Source organism: Anabas testudineus, chromosome 1, assembly GCF_900324465.2.
Source record: "Anabas testudineus chromosome 1, fAnaTes1.2, whole genome shotgun sequence".
NCBI lineage: Eukaryota > Metazoa > Chordata > Actinopteri > Anabantiformes > Anabantidae > Anabas > Anabas testudineus.
In genome coordinates, this window is record NC_046610.1 from 12,909,510 (window position 1) to 12,926,655 (window position 17,146).

Genomic DNA, 17,146 nt, shown 5'->3' on the forward strand with positions numbered 1-17,146 from the left:
GTTTTTTAATCAGATACCAAGTGATGCCAGGGTCAGATAATCAATATCAATACATTTTGTTTTTAAAAAGCAACATGGAGGGAAGAGAAATGTGTCAGAGAAAGCATTATTAACAGGCTGCTACTGACTATGTTTAACCAATAAACATTTTCACAAACAAACAGCATTTTTATTTCTTTGTTTATTAGGCAGGGACATTGCATATTAATAAACAATGCAAATGTACCAGAATTAGCCAGAAGGCTATCTGCAGTCCCTTTTCAGATGCTAAAATTGTCTCCCTAAGCAATATTGGGGAGACAAATATCTTTCTACTGCATTAATTAATTAATCACAAACATTTAAAATACAATAGAGTTGTTAACTGTAAATATCAAATTGTTATGTTTTACCAAATGTTATTTGAATCATGTAAAGTTGGAAACCAGGAACACAGCAATGTTTATTTAACATGTGATGGAGGCCTTTATATCAGTTATACTGTCAGAATGATTGATACGAAAACTCAACTTTGTCTTTGACTTGGTTTTGGTTTCTAGCTCTTGTGTATTGATTTTAATTATTGTTTTAATTCCTATTTTGTTTGTTTTTTGTTGTCGCTTTTCAGTTATTAATATTATTCTGTTTGCTGTTGGATGAATCTATCTCTCTGGGACAATAAATATTTCCAATAAACTAATGGGAAAATAGGGACAAAATATTCTATTGATGCTTTCTTTACATGGCTTGTCACTGAGATCTGCGATTGTCAGATGCAGACTCAAAATCTTTCACTGAAATTTCTGTTCAAAAGCGCTCCCTCACTTCTGACACTGACAGAACACCATGTAGATTTAAGATTTACAAAGACAAAACCTTTCCACTTGGATTAAGCTGAACAGATTGTGAAGCTAAACCCTCAGAAGTATGTCTCCATCTCTCTTTGGAAGAAAACTATTCAAGCGCAGCATGTAAAATAAATCTTGAGGCATTACTCTGTGTATATGAGTGTGCAGCCAGATGTGTTTGTTGAGTTGTTTTATGTACACAGTTATAACAGCCCAAGCACCCAAGCACTGATTTAAGCTCTGCATCTGTCCCAGTGCTCCTGACTGAGGCCTGTAACACTACACAACTGTAATAAACTGAGAGAGTAGATCATCAATAACAATACTGACATTTATTCCATTTTTTATGTCCAACTCAGGGAATAATGAAACTTGTATTTTCTAGCGTTAAAGCAGCTTCATGTGCAATGTTAGTCAGCTCACTTTATATATGATCCCACCTGGTGCCCTGGTTCAAGTGCAGCTTGTTAACATCCTGCGGTCTGCAGTGCTGAGACTAGATAAACAGTACAAGTGTACCATCTCCCAGGTTACAGGAAAACTGGACTACCAGCACATTTGTTTCATTCCAGATAATAAGGTTATTTCTTGGTGTATGAATAGATAAAGAAACACTGGAGTCAGATGACCTTTTCATGTGAGCTCTCCAACCAGCAGCAGAACGGTAAACAGACGTCATCTGATGTTTTCTGTCTGTGGGAAATGGGAGCTGTTCACTAAACAGAAGCCAAATCGTTGTCTTTTACAAGAGTGAGAATCATCTCAGCCTTAAGACATGAATAAGGAACACAAATAATAATTGATTTGTGGAAAATAAAATTGAAAATAAGAAAAGTGCTTTTAGGTCAGATATTCCTTAAATGTAAATAAGATAATAATTAAAGAGATTGGACCAATGGAAGTCAGTGAAGTGTAGAACAAGCAGCAGATGCAGCTTCTTACTGCTTATTATAGACACAAGTTTAATTTATACTTGCAGCGGATTCGCAGTGTGGTGATGAACTCTGTCTTCTGGCTAAATCAGATAAAAAGTCTGTGATAGTTTTCACATCATACAAACAGTCAGATTTTATATGATTATGATTCAATTCAAAAGAATCAATACAGACCATTTGTGTTACTGTTTTTTTTAGGTTTCTTCTGGCAGCAAATTTATTCCAATATATTATAAATATATATTGTATATGTCTCAGTATCCCATGTCATGTATCTGTTTGTCACTATCATGGCTAAACAGCTCAGTAAGTTGTCATTTAATATTGTACTTCCACTGCAGATCCAGTGGACGGCAGTCTTGTACAATGTTTAAAAACTTTCTCTTGCTAGTGTCACAGTTTTCCTAACATCTGTTCTGTACCATCTTATCTTATATTGTCGTCTAATAAGCAATAAATTCTGATCTTTTAAAGAAAACAAACACCTTCAGTGTTTGTAATTTAATACTGAGCTCGATCACTGTACTTTACTTCTGTTCACCTGAAAGAAATCAAGGTCAGCTTCTTCTCTTGTGTTATTTCATTATTGATGAAAGCCTCAGAAAGACCTCTGTCACACGACTCCCTCTGTACTTTCTCATAGACTGATTGAAGGATGACAGCTTATTTTCCCGAACATCCATGGGGGATGGGATTAAATGCCAGCTGTGTGACACATATATTCCTGACTGTGCTCCGGCATGTTGAAGCAGAATACACCCTGCTGACTCAGACCTCATTAAGATGCACTGAAGGGAGCAGTGGTATGATTTCCAAGCAAAATGGTAAAATTAGAGCAAAAAAAAAAAAAAAAACATTTGAAAAATGAATGCCGGTGAGGTAACAAACCCCAGGTGAGTAGAGCAGCTGAATGCAAAGGCAAAATGTGATGGTACATTTATTTCTAACTACAAAGAGGGGAAATAAATCTTAAACAATTACTTTGTAATAGTCAATCATACAGTATAATGGAAAGTCTGCAGTTTATTGTTTGACCACACATTTCCCAAACACCAATAAACTATGTTGAGGTCAAACCTCAAGTTTCAAATTAGCTTCTAATAGTTCTTCTATAGTGCTTATATCTGCGTCCTGAGCCTTATGCTGTTACAGAAAGGTCCCACTGGAAGGTGTGGAAGATATGGATTGATGGTTATTCCTTCAAGACTGCCTCATTTTTAGAGCACAGCAAATCAGTAAGATATAAATAGACTTCATTAATTAAGCAGGAGACTATTAATGCGTTACACACTTTTTTATATTTTCTAATTAATTCATCCTACATTAATTAGAAACCCAATACTAGAACTTATTTACTTAATTAACAAATCAGTCCATTACTAATATTTAATCCAACAGAATAGAGACACAACACAAACAGACCTAAATATGCAAAAGCTCCAGAACAGCCCCTAAATTCAACAAACTGTAAACACACTGCATTTTTTTTTCTCAAAATTGAGATACAGCCATCACAATCACACAGAACACAATCAAACTCTGTTTCTTAAGTTTGCTTTATCTGACTAAATGCAAAATATTCTTAAACACATGCATGACAGTTTTGATATCTTGGTAAATGTTGGGTTTCCATTATTTAAATGGTGAGTGATTGGCTACAGCGTTTGTAATGACTCACTCTCAGCGAGGTATTTAACCTGTCTGGTAAACGCAGACGCTGTGAAAAACTGTCCAGCTGCAGGTTGCATCTACATTTAGATGTCATGTGGAACATGTGGAATCAGACAGTCCAGCGCTTTTTGTGTCCCTCTACTCCTTGTCAGGCATAATGGATTCAGGAACTGTTAAGGTGGCAAGACAAGGTCACCGTCGTCATTTCTCAGCACCACCGGGAGGTGTTTGTGGGAGCAAGTTATGATTGAAAGCCTCTCCTGCAATAAATAACAGAGTGAATCAGCTGTCTACTGGCCGCTGTCACAGGGTTAAAGTATCTTTAAATTGTGAGCATTCCTCTTCCCTCACGCACACACACACTTGCAGCGAAGCCTTTGGCTCAGACTGCAGCTTTTAAGTTAGAGCATTTGCACTTAAGAGTAATGAGGCTCCATATTAACCTTGAGGCCCAGAAAATAAATTCAGAGCCATACTGCTACTGAAAAACCTACAGAAACATTTAAACTGCAGGGGCTTGATAAGGGTCTTTGAAGGGAATGCTGTTAGAAATAAGAAGAACACATAAACATACACATTTACACAATAATGACATTTATATAGCGAATGGGACAAATGGAAGCCCCGTCCAAAAACATATGTGCTATTAAGATGATTTAACAGTTACTGTGTTGTTAGTATTTTACACAATAAAAAAACAGAAAGTGTTAAATCACACCTCGACTTTAATGTATAAAAGACCAATAACATCATATTACAGCAGCATATATTTTACATACATAATTTATACAGTACAAGAGGAGGTGAAATATTCTGGTACAAAAAGAGGAAACAAACAGCTGCATCATTTCTTCATTGTCATTTATTTCACCTCTTCTTCATCTGAATTCATGGTATAAAAAGAAACACAATATCACATGATATTTAGTGGGCACTGTAAAATGTACAGCACAATGAAATAAGACCACATACAGATTTTATATATATATTCATGTACATAATATACACTTGTATACTTTATATACCTTGATTTGGAATGTCTGTCTTCTTTATTTTAACTTCTGACTGAAATCAAACGCTGACAGTGTGCAGGTTTGAAGGGGAGGAAATAGAATAATGCAGCGGTGCATTAGGCCTGAATAAACATCAGCTCCGCTGTGGGGAATTGCTACTCTGCCCGACTTCGCTTTTTAGATGTCATGCCGGCAAATTTGGGAGGCTTTTCAATCTTCACTGACTCCTGGGGAACTTGGCTTTCAGCTGTGTGGTGAAAGTGTGTCTTTGCACGTGTGTGTGTGTGTGTGTGTGTGTGTGTGTGTGAGATATGTCCGTGTGTTTGTAAAGTGCGTCCTGGGGGCTACATTAGCTCTAGATCTGTCAGTTTAGACAGGATGCCTGCTTTGCCTCTCACTGTCAAGAGTTTCCTTTTTGTACACTAGACACAGGAGCATATTGAGCTGAACAGGGAAAAGACACAATTAAGTCTTCTACAGCATAAAATGATTGTGGCACATCTCAGTATTGAACCTGCAGTAAGAATCTTTATATTGTTGATATTTCTTGCCATGTAAGATTACTTAGTTGTTTCATAGGAATCATTTTATGCTCATGTCTCATACTATGTCTACCGCAGCATCAAATCTAATAACGCTTTGAATGTGACATCAAATAAAATGTCAGCACGAGCTGAATCAATATTATTAAATTCATGGTCTCATTATATGATCTGTTGTTCATTTTGTCTGGGTATCCAATTCTGCTCAACAACATACACTGGTGGCATGTGTGTTTGTGTGCGTGTGTGTGGTGATGAGATGGGAAAATGAGGATGAAGAGAAAAGCAGCAGGGAATTGAAGATGTGGGGAGGGGAAAGGGGGAAGATTCTCATTTGAGATAAAAACATACTCTGAACACATGTACACACACGCGCGCGCGCTCACACACTGAAGAAAGTTGTGCAGTGGAGAAAAAGAAGGTAGGCGACAGACAGAAAAGCTCAACCCCCTGTAAAAAAACAAGCCAGTAAATAGCTGACCCTGTGCTCTGCAGGAAATTGAACACAGCGTTTCCCTATAGGGATCAACAAAATGGCCACTGTGTTATTATTATTACTCTGGTTATACCAGGCTAAACCCAATAACAGCTCTTAATGGAGCCATTTAAAAGATATATAACAGAATTACACAGTTAACAAAATAAAAAGCAAAAAGTAATTTTCGTGGGTAGCGCATGACAATGCCACAATAAATTGCATGTCACAATACGTTTCAGATGTGAGCTGACGCAACATGGAAGGCATACACAGAAATACTACATAAAGCATTTTGATATGTATTCGAAGGAAAAGAATAAAGAGGCTCACAGTTTGTTACAGTACAACTGTTCATAAGGTTGTGCTGATTATGTCAAAAGTCTTTCTTTTATCTGTCAGCTGGCAAGAAAGGAAAAGAAAGAGGAAGGGGAGGATTTGCCAACTGCAGCATAAAAATAATAGGGAATGAATTAAAATAGCATCAATACACACTATCAGATATTGTTAGGAAAACCGAGAGCATAAAATGATGAGGCATCACAACCTTCTTGACAATCTCTCTCTATCTCTCTCCTTCATTTCCGTCAGCAGAAATAGAAGCTGAAAGCAGCCATGTAGGTCTGTGTGTGTGTGTGTGTGTGTATGTATGTCCCACCTTGTCTACAGAAACAAAATAATAGGCAAGGGGAAAAAAAAAAAGCTGAGAGACAGCTGTTCTGTCATGCTCAGATAAACACTGAGTGCTCCTCTGTGTCAGTGGCAGTTCACTTTGGTGGCACGATATGAAAACTTTATCAGAAACCTCACACATGACTTAACCCTAAACATAAAAATGAATGACTGGCAGTTTTTAGGGAGAGGACAACACTACTTTGTGCAAGTAAGTGTAAGTGTAAAACCTGAAAAGTGTTACTTAATAATCAGCCTCTTCTTTCCTGATTGGGATATCTTCGTGTAAATGACAATGTCAGTGGTGACAAATAGGAGGAAATCACATCAGGTACAGTCGACCAAACATCAAATGTTTAAGTTTATGGTTTCACAGTCTGACGTCCACCACACACGCTCCTGCTCTGCCCAGACACAGAGGTGCTACCTGTAAAGAAAGAAAACAAGCAAGAAAGAACCTCAGTCACAGCTCGATATTAACAAGCACATTGTACATCACAGATTGTCTATGGTGTTTTATTACATACTGTGAGGAGAGTGTTGAAGGGGTTGACGAAAACGTGTGAGGTGAAAGTGACAGGAGCACACTGGTGCTGTGAAAACAGCTGGATAAATTAATTTGGCTTAATTACCAACACAGTCAGAAGCTGTGACGAAACTGTGCCGACTGCAGCATCAGTGTGTGATTTGTAAAAGCTGAGATCATGTGACCTGCACCATGCAGGCTGGAGGCATTTTAAAGAAAGTTGTACTGAGGAGATGTCACATAACTAGTAACCAAATGTAGAGGTTAAACGACCCCTTATCACAGGCTGCATAAAGTAGATGGATTCTGAGGATTTTCAGAGCAAGTAATAGATTCTTCCTTCTAAAAATGTTTCTGCTAGACGACTTCTAGAAGCCAAAGTAAATTTATCAAGGTAGTTACATCAAAAAATAACATTAAACAAGATTAAATACATAGAAACCTTCACCTACACGTTTATTTTGTGACCTTAATACTTAGTTATGTGCTACAAATCAACTGCATCGGCCACACAAACTCCAGGTGATTCTCGTGTCACTACAGCTGTGACATCAACCGTAACATGATTAATAGAAGAGACCCTGAATTGTTTTGGCCAAAAGTGAAGCTCTCATATCTTTTGTACAGCAGCATTTTGCTGATCTCTCATATCGGCAACAACTGCTACCAAATACACACAAGTATGTACACAAATAAGCACAAGCACTCCGAGCGATCACTTAATACCAATCAGTTGATAACGTGACTAAAACAGACATCGACCCTGACACCGCCACCTCACCTCAAAGGTTCACAGCAGATCTAGGGTAAAGTGTCTCTGTTATGTGTGTGTATGCTTATGTAAAGTCACACGCTGCCGTAATGATAAGTCTCATAACATCAGTGTATCAGTAATAATAAACTACTGTATCTTAATGACAACAAACTGCTGGGTGTCATAATAACAGTCACTTATATTAAACCAACATAAACCGCCCATATTATCGCTCAAGTAAAGTCTGTCAAGTAAAACGACTTGTTCTAAACAAAGCAGGAAAAGTGATGGCACTAAGACAGGATGGGCAGTCCACCCACTGGTGTGTTTGCTTCAGTTTCTGACAATGAATAGATGACACATTTAATGCCAAAACATGTCCCCTCACATCTCAGTCTGTCCTCATCCCCCTTGTGTACGTCTGAACACAAGTCAAGTCTGTTTTCTGCATCCGCCCTCTTACGCCCTTCTTGTTCTCAGCATGGGGTATGTTTATAATACGGCATATTTCCAGCGACTTTGGTTGGAAACTCTCTGAGGCTACACAGGAGATGGGTTTTTATAAAGTGATGCGTGATAGACTCAAGCTGAATGATTTTGTTCAACTTGGAAACAGTCCCCTCGACCTCCTGCTGCTGCAGCGACAAGGACGATATTAGCATGAGAGGAACACGCCTTTACATAACAATGAAAACATGCCAAGATACATGGGAGAGGAGCTGGAATAAGGTCAAACTGTGGCTGTGTGTTTATATAACAGCTTTATTATTGTACGTCATTATTATTTTTTGTATAACTGAGCTATAGTCAATATGTGCTGTATATGAGAGCAAGTTCATACATATAAATCTGCTGTGTATGCGTTTATGTGCATCAGTTTTTCCTTCTTTATATAACTGTGTGTGTATCATTGCGTTGATGTGTGTGTACCTGTGTCCACTCATTCGTCTGAGGGTCGTAAGCTTCTACAGTATTGAGATACACCTGCCCATCATAACCACCCACAGCATAGAGACGGTCACCAAGGAGACACACACCAACAGCATCTCTGCTGATGCTCATGGGGGCTACTGCCGTCCACACATCTGTCTGAGGGTCATACCTGTACAAACAAAGACATTTACATGGGTTTACAGACAATAATTAAAATTGATCAGGTTTATTGTTTTATGGAAACAAATTGATTTGCTTCCAGTCTGAGAGTGAGATTAGATTTATACCAATTTCACACCTAGGGGAGCCACTAAGATTAATGTAGCTGAAAACAGCAGGAATGTAGACTCACCTCTCCACACAGTCACTTAAACGAGATGCCAGGGATGAGGCCGGAGCATCATGTCCTCCGATGGCATACAAGAATCCATGCCATGTGGCCACACCCACGCCTCCACGTCTTTTAGCCATTGGAGCACAACCGCTCCACCTGGAGGTATGAAACCATCAGAAGGAAACCTCACACTGTCTCTGAGGATGCCTTCTAAAAATCTACCTAAATTAGCTGTTTTTGCTTATTTGGCAAGCACCAATAACAAGCTTCTCTCAGACCATAGTGAATGTACGTGACAAACAGATGTTTGAATGTGTCTATTCTAACATCCTGAGGGGGTTAGCTGCTGCCTCCTTTGATCTGTGAGTAAATAGCTTTAATGCACAGTGGTGCTTCACAACAAAGGACAACATACAGGAAATAAAGCATTAGACCGCATTTAATTCTGGTCAAATGAAGTCACTGACCTGTTTGTGTGGGGGTCAAAACACTCCACTGAACGCAGGCAGGATGAGCCGTCACGACCTCCTACTGCATACAACCTGGGGAACACACAGGACTCTGGTCAGTAAGTGACACTGAAACAGGTTCAGTAAAATGAATGTTTTCTAGGGGACAAAGTGAAGAGAGCAAAATTATTCTGCAAACAACAAGCAAGTAATGAGCTCCATCAGGCAAAGAGCTCAGAGAATACACAACACATGAGAGTGTGTTCGTACACACACACACACACGTACACACACACACACACACACACACACACACACTACTGCCAGGCATGGTTAGCGCAAATCAGTTCTTTCTGTATTAATTAGCATCTATAAAGTCTTCCTCTGTAGCTTCTCTTGGAGGTGCTGAATAATAAAAACAATGGTGCAATACTGTAATTTTAATAACATAGAGATAGTGATGAGATCCAAGCCTTGGATTTATCCTGTAACAGTATTAAAATGCACATATATGTGCATATGTATGTTTGTGTTGTGAAATAGTTTCCATTAATCTTTGATTAAAGTACAGTAACATACTGTAATTCATAAAAAAAAAAGCATAGGACTTGAACAATAACAAAAAAATCGTACTACTCTGTTCAGTGAAACTGATAACATAGGCTACTAATAATTAATCTTCATCTTGAAAAGTAGTGTCGACTAAGCTATGTGAATTTGTGTGCTCACTTACTTGCCGTTGAGCACAGCTACACCCACGGTGCTTCTGGGTGTAGCCATACTTGCAACAAAGCTCCACTGGCGGGCTTGGGGGTCCCACCTACAAGAAAGGGTGTAAGCAATCTATCAATGGTGTATTCGTGCAATAATTCTATTTAAAAATGAGTGCATCAACAGAATAAGTTACTATTTTGAAAATCAAATATTTGAATTAGTTTTCAGAGAAAAAGAAAATCTGGTTGCAGCTTTTCAAATGCTAATACAGTATTTGCAGTTCTGCAATTGTAAACTGAACATATGAGATGCCAGATGTCATCTTCGATTCTTTTAAAGCATTTTCACTACGTTCTGACATATATATAAACCAATGAATTTATCGGATCCCATTTGTTCTGTACTTTGGGTTAATATCAGCTGTGTGAAGTATCTTTTCACCTCTCCACAGTGCTGAGGTAGCTCCAGCCGTCATGTCCTCCTACTGCGTACATGGGCCCCTCTAGGACAGCAACACCTGCAAAACACATCCACATGTGCATGGTTAAATCATGGCAACCTGCTAACACAATATCAGCTAGGACAGGCTCCTAAAACAGGGCATTAAGCGTGCAGAGTTAGCAGCATGTTGACACCTTCATACCCTAGGGATTTATTTGCCACAACATCTGTGCTGCCAGATGTGTGTATGAATCCCTAACCCTCTTCCCTCAATCAAATGTTGCCATTGAAATCGTAGCCTTGCACAGTGAGTGTTGAAGCTGTTCTTTAACCAAGATACACAGGCCTCTGCTGAAGTGACCTTGAACATGACACTGAGTCACTTACTATCTGCTTGTGAAGGGATGTTCTGTTGCTGAAACTGACCTCACTGTGAAAAGACAATTGCCCAGCAACGAATAATGACATATTACAAAAAAGCTCAAGCTCTTAAATCTAAAACTGTAAATCAATATATTCAAATATGTTAAACAATCCCGTTACAAATAGCTGCCTTTTTAATAGCCAGTATCAATGCTTAAGACTAACTGAATTAAAATTTGATTAGATTAGAAGTTGCAATCAGTTTGCACACTTTGTGCTCACCTAATCCATGCCTGTGTGTGGACATGGGAGGCATGACGCTCCAGGTTTTACTGTGCGGGTTGTAACACTCCACAGTGTTTAGTGTCTTAAGTCCATCTCTGCCTCCCACGACATAAAGACGACCGTCAAGGACAGCTACACCAAACTGTAGTCTCCGTCCACTCATGGTGGCAACCTGCTTCCACGTGTCCCGACGCAGACAGTACTGCTCGATACTAGTTGCACCTGAAATATAAAAACACATAAAACAAAAGGGGATTTATGATGCTCTTGAATTTGCACTTTTTCTTTTTTTGCACAGATGTGTCAGCTCTGATTTTAATGACATCCGATGAATTATTCATTATCTTGCACTCCATAGTTGCTGCACTAATCTGTGTTATTTTTCTGTTTTAATTCACTGTTTTAAAACCTATGAGTATTATATTGTGTAATCTTTATATTACATCTGGTCTTAAATGGCTTTATGTCTTATATAAGCCCTTTAAATTGCCTTATCGTATAAGTGTGCTTCACAAACCTTTCTTGCCTTGATTACAAGAGAAAGGTCTCATCATTATGAAATACATTTTTCCATAATTAGATTCTAGGTCATAATTACTGCATGTTTTATTAAACCACAAAGAGTAAATGTCTTGTGAAAGGTATATTCTAGTTTTGGTTATGATGTTCAGTACGCTCTACCTTTGGTGGCATCCATGCCCCCCACAGCAAACATGACGCCAACAGTGGCCTTGCGAGGACGTGTGCGAGGGCTCTGAAGCAGGGGCCGACGCTGGGGTAAGAGATGATACTTCATACCCTCCATCAGCAGCCTCTGGCACTCCACACTGTCCCGGAGCAGGGGGTTGGATTCAAGATCTGCCAAGAACTATAAAAAAAAAAAACACACACAAGGATGAACACATGGGGACATCAACAAGCAGCTGAAACAAATATGTGTGTGTGTGTGTGCGCACTGCAGGTCCAGACCAGTGTGGGTTACGATGTTATCACTGATTGTGTAGGTCTGAGGGTTGAAAGAAAGCTGTTCTCTCATTGACTGAGAGATTAGATCAGATCAGACCAGAAGCCATTAGTGCTTTCTCACACACACACACACACACACACACACACACACACACACACACACACACACACACACACACACACACACACACACACACACACACACACACACACTAGTTTCGGCCACTCCAGAAGACTAATCTGTCCTCAACATCTCATCAGCTTTGTAGCCCATACCCTCTAACCTCATCTGTGAGCACATGCAAAGACACACACACACACACACACACACACACACACACACGCGCACACACACACACACACACACACACACACACACACACACACACACACACACACACACACACACACACACACACACACGCGCACACACACACACACACACACACACACACACATACATCCAGGGGCTGCAGTATGCTTTAATTCACCATTCTGCATCCAGAAGAAAGCAGCATCTGTGAGAGAGGTAGGGTGCTGAGAAGCTTTCCCTCAATGCAAGAATTACATGATTTGCATTTAGATAGGTGTGTGTTAAAAAATAAAAAGTAGCAGAGGTTCTGGAGGACCCTGGCTTTCTTCTAAAAGTCATTTCTCACACTGTGTTTTGTTGCCTGTAAGAGTTTTGGGTCTGAAGTCAGAAATGGCTGCTAAGATTTCACTACATAGAGCAAGTAACTGTTCCTAACAGTTGAACTCACAACTATGTTTAATAGTGAAAGTAAGAGCATTTCCACATGCACACTGTAAAGGGAACTCAAGAGATTGGGACTAAACAGCTGTGTAGCCTTGAAAAAAAAAAAAAAACACAAAATGCTTCAATTTGCTAGGGAACATAAAGATTGGACTCTGCAATGGAAGAAGGTCATGTGGTCTGATGGTCCAGATTTACCCTGTTCAAGAGTGATGGGCGCATCAGGGTAAAAAGAAAGGCAGGTGAAGTGATGCACCCATCATGACTAGTGCCTACCGTACAAGCCTGTGGGGGCAGTGCTATGATCTGGGGTTGCTGCAGTTGGTCAGGTCTAGGTTTAGCAACGTTATGTGTCCAAAGAAGGACAAATAACATCCCAAAAATTCTCAACCCTATTGAGAATTTTTGGGATGTGCTGGAGAAGACCTTGTGTGACCTCTCCTATCATCAACAAGACCTACAAGACCTTGGCGAAAAATTAATGCAGCTCTCGAGGAGAATAAATGTTGTGACATTGCAGAAGCTCCTCACTTTCAATAAAAGCTAGTCTTCTCTTTTGCCTTTAAATGCGCACATTTGGAACAACTAACAAAAAAATAAAAATTGGATTGGAGAAGAATATGTCTAGCTTAACTGTGTTGTTATGAACTGGTACATCTTCTTGGTGCACACTGTGTCATTTGCGGCCACAGATGTTCTTCTAATGAGATTAGACAAAGTGTGTGCGTCTGTGCCTCTGTATGTGTGACAGTGGTAATGAGGAGCAGGGATTAAAGGAATTAATCTGGTGCATCGACATCCTCATGATGAGTAATCAAATTGTGGCCTCGGTAAAGAGCTGACTAATTGGTTGATGAATATTGAGCGGTTGACTGCAAACGTTATTCCTTGTTTTACTGGCATTTTATAGCTCATGAGGTTGTTGACTGTTGATTCATCTGTGAATTAAGCACAGTGATGCAGGGGCTGATACTGAGTTAAAGGTTGAATCAGCCGTCAGCTGTGGCTCTTCTCTCTCTCTCTCTCTCGTGTCGCTGTTCCACTGCTTTACCTCTATGCCATCCATCTTCTATCTGATTACATGTTGCAGCTCCTTGCGATTTCAGCTGACCAGGGCAAAGTCATTTATCTGAGGTGTGCATACTGTATACAACACAACTGAAAAAAACGGGAGATGTATTGAGGCAGAGAGAAGATAGAAAGAAGAGAGGAGGGCCACAAGAGGCATTTTATCGCTACAGTTTCTTTAGATATAGTGAAGCAAATTACTGAGGAGGGAGATGAGGAGAAGTGATAATTTAGCTGTAGTTAAGGGAGATATAACACTTAATTAAGGTTTAAACCACATGTGTGTTTGAGTGTATGCACATTCAAAGCCCTAGGCACTAACTGAGGGTTCTGCCTAGCCTATAAACGTCTCACCAGACAGATACTCTGCTACACCTGCAGGGAAGGAGAGAGCAGGCAAAGGAGAGTGGAGATGCTGTATGTACACACACTTGCTCAAATATATACACAGAGAAATAAACACAACAAAGATAAGTACAGGCATGACAGCGGTAATGGTTGTGATCTACAGTTAGCGTAATGGCTATAGTCTGCCTAATTGCCTAAAGAGGAAAGTGAGACAGAATGAGAGACTGATTGGAGCCAGGAAGACGTAGAGAGGCAGAGAGGAGCGAGAGTATGAGGCTGTGGAAAATAACCAGCAAATGATCACAAGACAGGAAGACTCATACAAATTCTCTTAAGTATGACAGATGTTGAAGTAGAAATCACTCTGATGAGAGAGAGACACACACATTCAAGAAAAACGAATAACTCCCTCACAATAAATACATTAATCTACTTGTTAGTAACAGTACTTAATCTTTTCACTGTTTATTTCTGCAATATACAGATTTATTATTATTAAATTCAACTGCTTTAATAAAGTGAGAGAGGGAAAATCTTTTTAGACTGTGTAACATTTCAGATTGTTTGCATGTTAATAGTTTTTTTTATTAATTTACTTATTACAAATTCTACATGATGTGATATGACATGACCAACCACAACACAACATGTGTTTCTGATTCTATCCTATCCTCCTTATGTGCATAAAAATGTTTCTACTGGGTTTCACACTATGAAGAATACATATTTTAATTTTGTCATGAGTTGGAAAATGGAATTGTTATCAGAAGAGATAACTCTGGATGAATGTATTCCTCATTTCTTAATTAGGCATTTACAGTACAATATGTTTACAGTATGTAACAAGACTTCCTTGCAGCTCTCACCTGTGGCTGCAGCAGCGGCAGTCGGATGTGAGCCAACAACGAGGGCAGGTGGTGTTGTCGAGCAGCAGCATCATGGCGAACCCAGGTTAGCAAAGAAGTTACCACTGTTTCCTCTTCGGGCACGTTGACGTCGTCAGAGGTGAGCAGCCTCTCCATCTCCTCCACCGGGAGTACCAGGAACTCCTGACCTCCAACCACATCTAAAAAGTGTTCCTAGAGGATAAAGACAGGAAAAGGATGGAGAGACGGTGATGATGAAAGTGAACTTTTAGTAAAACAGAGAGTAGAGACAGAAAACAATATAATTGTTTCAAAACAGAAAGGATGGATGAATGATGATTTGTGGAGGAAAGAAGGGACTGGAAAGGAACAACAGGAGGATTTGAGTGGAGAGAGGAAAGAGATCAAAGGTTGGAAGGAGGCAGGAAAAACAGAAGCATGAGAAAGGTCAGAATCAGATGAGAAAAGCTGAAGAAATAAAAGTGTCTGGATGAAAAAAGGTTGGAATGATGTAAGATGGGGAGAGGGCTGTCTGAGAAGTAAAGAACAGAGCTGAGTCCAGTGATTATTTTAATGACACATTTTCACTGCACCTTCAGAAAACTCAGAGACATTTAAGAAAAAATTATCAGCCTTATGTGTTGCTATTTAATTTTCTGACAGGCAATTGATAAATTAACTAATCATTTCAACTCAAGGGATGGAGTGAGTGAATTCAGATAGAAATGCAAACTAGCTACTTGTTACTTGAACACTTCCTCAGTGTGTTAGTCCACATGCTTTGTTATTGTGTGCAGTTGCAACTGTGAGAAAAAGGAAGGTGATGACAAAGAACATAACGTTTGTCAGTGTACTGTGATGTGTGGTACTGTCTGCCATAGCTGACAGTACCACACACAAAATGACACATTTTTTATTTGTGTGAGTATCTACTACTATGTGTGGGAAGGAAAACATGAACATGTAAAAACAAAACAATTAAAACAAAACAATAAACTTCTGTATACGCACTTGCTCTTAGCTCTTACACATACAGTAATAAACCTGTGACTTGTGTATGTGTGTGTAAATATGTGGATGTAAGTGAATTACAGACACAGGCAGGCAGGAGCACCCATATAAAGCTGTCTCTGTGGCATAATTATCCCAGATTAAAGTTTAATAATAATCCACTTAGAGAGGACGAATAAGGGGAACAGTGACACTGACAGGGACAGACACACACAGAGAGGCTGGGTGAAGGAAAAGGCACGTAAAGACAGGAAAGAACAGGAAAAGAAAAAGAATAATCAAGTCCACAAAGGAGCCATTTCACAGTCACCATAGCAACCCTGCGCTGAAAACAGCCATTGTGACGATAACGGTGTGTGGTGCATTGTGAATGAGGAACCAATTTGTTACCAAGAATAACATCAAGGCTGAAAAATGATCAAAGTCTAACTGAGGAAAGAAGCAGAGGTGGAGAAGGGTACTTGTGAAAGGGAGAGATTATTAAATGTAGCTTTTAAAACCTAAATTAAGCTACATCATTTTATTTAAGGTAGTTTTATTCATTTTCCTTGTAGTGGCTCTACAATCGCTGGAGGTATACCCACCATGGTGTAGGCATGAGCAGCCCTCTGCAGGTCATGACAGCCCTGAGCGTCGGCATAAGAGCGAATGCCCAGACAGTTGGTGGGGTGGAGCTGCTTCATGAGGAAAGAGCAGCAGGCCTGAACCACAGAGGACAACTGCAGGAGACAAGAGGCTGACAGCAGAGACTCAATAGTGTCCTCCCTCAGCTCGAGACGGCCTAAACACAGAAAGTGAGCATGGAAGATCAAAGAAGGGTAACAAAGTAAGAACTGTGGATTAAAACACGTTAAAGATTTATTACTTTTAGCTTTTAAGATCAAGAGCAACATGCCTCAACTGGTCCATTAACTTTTCAGCTGAGACCAAAATGATTTAGTAATGATGGAAAAACATAATATGTTTTTAGCTAACATCAAAACCTGTTAACTTTAAATAAAGGGCAGACTACAGATATTACATGGTCTCAAAACAATAAAGTACAGTAGCTGGAGTGGTTTAGGTTTAAGTGCATGTCTGGCTAGAGTTAATGGAGAGGTTGTCTACTATTAACCCTAAAGCAAACTCTGTTTTTGCCATTACCATAATCTTAGCTGATATAAAAATGTGCAAACAGTGTATGATGTGTTCTAGAGAAG

The 17,146-nt window shown here is 39.5% G+C and overlaps 1 protein-coding gene across 2 annotated transcripts in view; it reads right to left on the reverse strand.

Annotated features, from left to right (window-relative positions):
- Window positions 1-4,140: 4,140 nt before the first annotated feature.
- klhl5 (kelch-like family member 5) overlaps window positions 4,141-17,146 on the reverse strand; it is a 41,166-nt gene continuing 28,160 nt past the window's right edge. For both annotated transcript variants that reach the window (XM_026360774.1, XM_026360772.1), the window contains exons 4-13: window positions 16,532-16,728; window positions 14,937-15,149; window positions 11,616-11,802; window positions 10,932-11,156; window positions 10,287-10,362; window positions 9,865-9,951; window positions 9,150-9,224; window positions 8,701-8,838; window positions 8,346-8,517; window positions 4,141-6,562 (exon numbers count right to left, since the gene is read on the reverse strand). In XM_026360774.1, the coding sequence (XP_026216559.1) occupies window positions 6,506-6,562; window positions 8,346-8,517; window positions 8,701-8,838; window positions 9,150-9,224; window positions 9,865-9,951; window positions 10,287-10,362; window positions 10,932-11,156; window positions 11,616-11,802; window positions 14,937-15,149; window positions 16,532-16,728 (1,427 nt within the window). In that variant the 3' untranslated portion in view covers window positions 4,141-6,505. The remainder of the gene's footprint in view (window positions 6,563-8,345; window positions 8,518-8,700; window positions 8,839-9,149; window positions 9,225-9,864; window positions 9,952-10,286; window positions 10,363-10,931; window positions 11,157-11,615; window positions 11,803-14,936; window positions 15,150-16,531; window positions 16,729-17,146) is intronic.